Source organism: Trematomus bernacchii, unplaced genomic scaffold (genome assembly GCF_902827165.1).
Source record: "Trematomus bernacchii unplaced genomic scaffold, fTreBer1.1, whole genome shotgun sequence".
Classification (NCBI taxonomy): domain Eukaryota; kingdom Metazoa; phylum Chordata; class Actinopteri; order Perciformes; family Nototheniidae; genus Trematomus; species Trematomus bernacchii.
The window spans coordinates 6061353-6067352 of record NW_022987608.1 but is presented as its reverse complement, the minus strand read 5'-3'; the positions used below and the strand labels follow the sequence as shown (position 1 = coordinate 6067352).

General features: G+C 40.2%; 1 protein-coding gene across 3 annotated transcripts in view; it reads left to right on the top strand.

Annotated features, from left to right (window-relative positions):
• Positions 1–6000, top strand: part of tbc1d22a (TBC1 domain family, member 22a) — a 112167-nt gene that overhangs the window by 33577 nt on the left and 72590 nt on the right. Inside the window, exons 7-9 of one of the 3 annotated variants that reach the window (XM_034131437.1) lie at positions 1926–2054; positions 4234–4296; positions 4645–4710. In XM_034131437.1, coding sequence (XP_033987328.1) covers positions 1926–2054; positions 4234–4296; positions 4645–4710 — 258 coding nt within the window. The remainder of the gene's footprint in view (positions 1–1925; positions 2055–4233; positions 4297–4644; positions 4711–6000) is intronic. The other 2 variants (XM_034131438.1, XM_034131439.1) reach the window with 2 other exon arrangements.

The following is a 6000-nucleotide window of genomic DNA, read 5'->3' as shown; positions in this document are numbered from 1 at the left end:
TTTCCTAGAGCCTAGAGTAACATCTTTAAACATCTTGTTTGGTTCAACCAACTTTTTAAAACTTTATTATTCTAAAAACACGGAAACAAATATTTCTATTTAAGAAGCTGGAATGGAAGCTGAATCCTAAAAAAAAACTAAAAGAAGAAATTGATTAACAAAATAGACGTGGCAGCTTTATGATCTGTAATTCACAGACCTGTATGAATACTTATTGATTTTTGTTTGGGTGGAAAATATCCCACAATACAACATTAAATACCATTTGTTTGTAAGGCTATTGTAGAACATGATTACATTGTAACCCTCTTTGTATTTAATCACCATAATGGCACTTGTGTTAACTCACTCAGCCAAATGCACAAAAGGCAACATAGAACATTTGTTAACAAAAAAGGACCTTTTTAGGTTTAAGGACTACTAATTCCAGCTTTTTATCTCGCGTTGAGTGTTTTTTTTTAAAGCCAGAAGCAGTCATTTTTGAGTTCTGTCTTTAAGTGTGTGAATATTTCAGAGCCCCTGGCTCCAGCTCTCGCTTTTAATACACTTTAAATGTGTTGTTCAGTTTAGCGTTGACTTTCTCCTCATTGCATAAGCCCGGCTGCACAAAGAGGACACACACTTTCACAAATGTATGCCCGCATTAACACATTCCCAGAAGCATTTTCACACACACACTCATAAAAAGGTAGTTCCCCTAAGAGGCGGAAAGCATTTTGTCAAGCAGCAGAAGGTTTTCCCCACAAAGTGAAGTGTGTCATTTAGTGTAATCCCAGGTGGCTCTGTAATTTCACTTGGCCAACAGACTCTAAACAAGTCAAGGTTTAAAACAAGAGTTTAGAACTAAAAGGCTCATTATGTAGTAAATAGTGAAGGACAAATAATTAGGAGAGTCGCACAACATGAAAAGCACTTTGAGACAGTGAGCAGGCGGTTTTACTGAATATCTGTGGAGCGGAATGAATGAGTCCCATGTGGAAGCCACAAGCGTGACCGTGAGCATGCGTGTCACAAACAGACAGGTATATTAGTTTGGAGACTAGTATTATGAGTTATTTGTTAAAGTTTGTATGCGCCTGTAGTAGTAGTAGTATTTGTTATTTAATACAGGCAAAAGATACACATGAAGGACACAACAGTATGATGAAATGTCAAGCCAAGAGTTAATAGGATCCCTTCGACATTTCAAATGACTAACTATGTTTTTATTATTCCATATAATCCCACTCTTTGTTAGAGCAATTTATTTTTTGGCTTTGCATTGTATATTTTTTACATTTAGATAAATCTTTGATTGAGCGTCAAGAATAAGTATTTTACCCTACAGAATCATTTTATCTGTTATCTTTGCACTATTTTCATTCAGATCCTAACCAAAATGTTCAACAGTGGGAATTTAATTTCTTTGGAAATGTTCATAGTTTCATACAAAGTTCAGCCACGGCAATTTATTTATAGTATATATTGAAAAACTAAATGGTCTCTCAGACAATTTCAGTTTATCCTTAAATTTAGGTAGACCCTTGCAGTTTCAAATAAATGAGATTTAAGGATATTGTAAATGAGAAATACTACATTTTGGGAATTGTGCTTGTTTTCTTCCTGACGGTTAGACGGGAAAATCAATACCACTTTCGCTTATATCATTTAAATCTAACAAGAGACGATTATATTAGCCTAAATACTGTGAATGGGGGGGGAAATGGCTTTTTCCAAAGATAACAAAATCCACCTGCCAGCACTCCTGCAGCTCACCAATTAACACATCATATCTTTGTGAGGTGTAAAAATAACATCTCCATCTTGTTTCTAATCATTTACCATCAGCCCCGAGCCCATGAGTATTAATTATAATTGGGTGAACTGCTATCTTTACCATTTGCTACATTTTTCATTTACAGTTCTTTGTGTCTTCTGTTGTTTAGGGTTACCTACCAGCCAACGCAGAAAGAAGAGAGAGCGTCCTACAGAGAAAGAGACAAGAATATTTCGGCTTCATTCAGCAATACTACGACTCGCGCAATGACGAACACCATCAGGACACGTACAGACAGGTAAACACACACACACACACACACACACACACACACACACACACACACACACACACACACACACAGACACACAGACACACACAGACACAGACACAGACACACACAGACACACACAGACACAGACAGACACAGACACACACACACACAGACACACAGACACACAGACACGTCAAACTGATGCTGTTTAATCGTTCTTTTTACATGTGACTTTTTAATACCTGTCTGAATCCTACAACTCGATGGACGCAATGAAAGCAAACTACAAGAGGTTCCATTTTAAATTACAATAACAACTTCCTGTCACTGATGTATTCCCTCTGCTCAATGCCAGAACATGGTTGCCTGTTTGTGTGTGTGAGAGAGTGTGTTTTGGCAGGATTTCAGCCCTGCAGACAGGATTACTGGAACCAATTCCTCTTTCTCCCTCATGTACTCATTGGACTGTTGTGTGTCTGTTTGTGTTGACATGTGTGTGGTCGAGCTCTGTTCACAGGGTAGGGACAACCAGCCGCGAGCTTCAGAGAGAGCTGCTTCTAAATGAACACTTTTCTTTTGGCTCTGAACACTCTTTCCCTCTCCTTCCCCGACATTCTCTTTCATTTGAACACTCCACTATTTCCCATTCATTCCAGGTCGATAAGAAACATCAAAGTGGGCTGTTGATAGCAAAAACACACATTTCTCATATTCCGTCCAATTTCGTCTTGATGTCTCATTTCTGCCAAATTCTGCCTCTTCCAACTAAAAACAGCACTGCTGGTGACTGAGCGGTGATTTAAAGTTAAACATAACAAAAATAGCATATGACTGTAGTTTTGTGTAGTTTTTTGTGACTGTAGATATACTTGTATGCATTACATGAAGCTATTTGTATTGTGTTTGTGTGTTTTTCCTCACAGGATAGACAATATCCAGTGTCAATGTCTCTCAGTAATTAGTGTCTCCTCTCGTGTCTGTCCATCTGTTTATTTTGTATATTTGTTTAGCTTGCCCAAACGGCTCGTGTGTATGGGTTTACACATAAATATGGATGTAACCGTTGTAGAAGTCCCAGCTGTTTGAAGTACCGCTGTGGTTTTGTTTCATCCCAAGAGAATCTCAGCGAACCTAGCTTTGTTCTTTTTTTTAGGCTATATCTGTGTGTTTGAAACAACTGATTTAATTCAACTTTATCAAACATGTTTCACCACTAGGGGGCAGACATATTCCCTAAACACACTCACATTTACTTACTCGCCACCTGTCGTATGTTAGCTCCCCATTTGCTTATCTTAACTGTCTTTTACTCAGTTACTTTATCTTTGAGCCATTTCATGCTTTTCTACTGTTAGCCGGTGTGATTTTGTAAACTGGCAGTAGCTGCCTACTGTTATATTTGGGGTAGTTTGAACAATATAGGCCAGGAAATCAAAGCAATTGGCAGAATGCTGCTGGCAGCTGCACACTGAGTTTGATTCCCAGTTGGATAATTAGCGTAAACATTACAGAGACTATGGTGAACCCCCCACAAAGGGTAAATAAAGTACAAACATGTGCACAGTAAGACTCTGATTTTCCATAGTTAAAGGTGGGGTAGGTAAGTTTGAGAAACCGGCTCGAGATACACTTTTTGTTATATTCCATGGAATGCTCTTAACATCCCGATAGCAATGAATATCTTAAGTGCTTTGACAAAAAATCCATAAAAAAGTGTCATCTGTGGAAGCCGTAGTACTGTAAAAAGCACAACCAATCATTTTAGCCGGCCCAGCTAAAATAACTGTATGGCCTACCTGCCTGTCAGCCTTCCATCTGTGCACAAACTTATCTCGTGCCCTCATTGGTCATGTGCGCGTTCGTGTGTGTTGGAGGAGGGGCTCTGTAAGGAAGTGGCAGATTTTCTCCGGCTGTGTATTTTCAAATTCTAGCGATCTCGAGCTGGTTTCTCCAAAATTACCTACCCCACCTTTAACTCACAATTAATCGCGAATGAAGCACATATTTTTTATCTCTTCTAAATTTAATGTAAAGGGATATTTTTCAAGTTATTCCAAAACAATGAAAGCTGTAGCTACTCAGGATATCTTACAGATGCCAAAGAACGATGAAATATTAAACAAAAGGGGACTTCTACATTGGTTTCCATGAGTATTAATGTGTGTGAGTGTCTTAACCCCTTTCTCTCCCATGTTGCTGTCAGATCCAAATAGACATTCCTAGGATGAGTCCTGAGTCTTTGGTGCTGCAGCCAAAGGTGACCGAGGTAAGGCGGACCGAGCAGCTCAACCCCCGGCCGCTGTCCCGCATCCGTCTGACCAATCTGTGCCTGTCACATTGTGTATCTGCAGGGGGGGGGGCACTCTGAAATGGTGTAAACGTGGTCCAACGCTAAAGAAAACATACTCTCCACCACATAGAGGCATCCCAACATATGCACACACAAAACCACCATCCATTTCAGACCACCGAACGCCCCCCCACCCAGCCTGCCTTCAATCAAGGATACAATCCCCTAACTGTTGCTCTCTCTCTGTCACTATCTGTGATGCCCATGTCTGTGCTAACTTGCCCGTTGCTTCAGTTTGTTTTTTCTCTCTTTCTCTCTCTGCAGATTCACATTGACATACCGAGAACTAATCCCCTTATTCCTCTCTTTCAACAAGCTTCTGTCCAAGAGGTGAGACAACCCCCCCCCCCTCCCACCCTTACCCTGCACACACCACCTCACCTAGCAGGGTTTTCCTAGCCTGCTTTTGGGCAGATATGAGCGGTAGCATCATCATTAGCAATGATGTTTTGTGGATAATTAGCGAAAAGAAGTAATTGTAATCAATTGAAAAAGGTGTGAAAATGAAACATCAAAGAAAGTGTCTGCCTAGGAGTTTGATGTGGGAAAACCCTCGCTTCAGCACAAAGCATGTTCCGACACAGTAGCAAAGATAAATATAGAAGAATTACATCATCCTCACAGTCAAGCATGTGATCACATACACACACACACCCGGCACGGTTAGCTCCTACGTCTTTGTTCTGCTTTGTTAGTGCTGAACAAAGCATTTCTTGGTATTTTAGTGCATATAAGAACTAATTATCTTAAACCCGCATAAAACAATAACTACCATCGGAGGTTAGGGCAAATTAGGAAAACAAACGGTAATGCGCACCATCCATAACTTTTAAATCAATGAGGCTGCTTTGGAAAAGAGTTACGTAAATATGTAAATGTGGTGCAAGTAACTTTATTATTTGAGAAGTTGGCTCGGCTAATATTATGCTCCTTTTCAGGTTCATATTAGTATTTTGTGCCTCTACTGTGACATGTCTACATGTTTTAATGTTTTAAAAGCTCTTTATTTTTCTCATACTGCCTGTGCTGCAGCACCTCTTTTCACCCTCTGTCTGAAACCAGAGCCCAGTCTGCTCTGATTGGTCAGCTGGTCGGCTCTGTTGCGATTGGTCAACTTAGAGATGTCCCGCTCACATACAATGTGTGGGAGCGCAACCTAATAGAATCGCGAGTGTTACATAGTGATGTCATTATGTTACGGAAGTAAAGAAAGGAGTCCATTAAAGGCGTTTCACGCAGGGGGGGGGGAGGAGTGTGTGGGAGAAAAAACACTAGCCTTTGTATAGTAACTTAATTCCCACCTTTTTCTTATATAAGGGAACTTTTATATTATTATTACAGTGTTTTTGGCAGGTCCTGTCATACACATCATGTCTGCAGATGTTGAAAAAAGGTGCAATGAGGTGGCATTTATCATGTACAAACTCGCACACGGTGCCTCAGGCAGTCTTTCGCTAACCCGTCTTCAACGGGATACAACATAAGCGGGGGAAAAATATCAGACAAGGGGGCTGTATATGTTTTACAACTGTACATGTCCTCTACATTGACCTCCTTTTCCACTCATCCTGAACTTCTTTCTCCCTCTCACCCCCACACACCGACTCAACAAAATAAAAG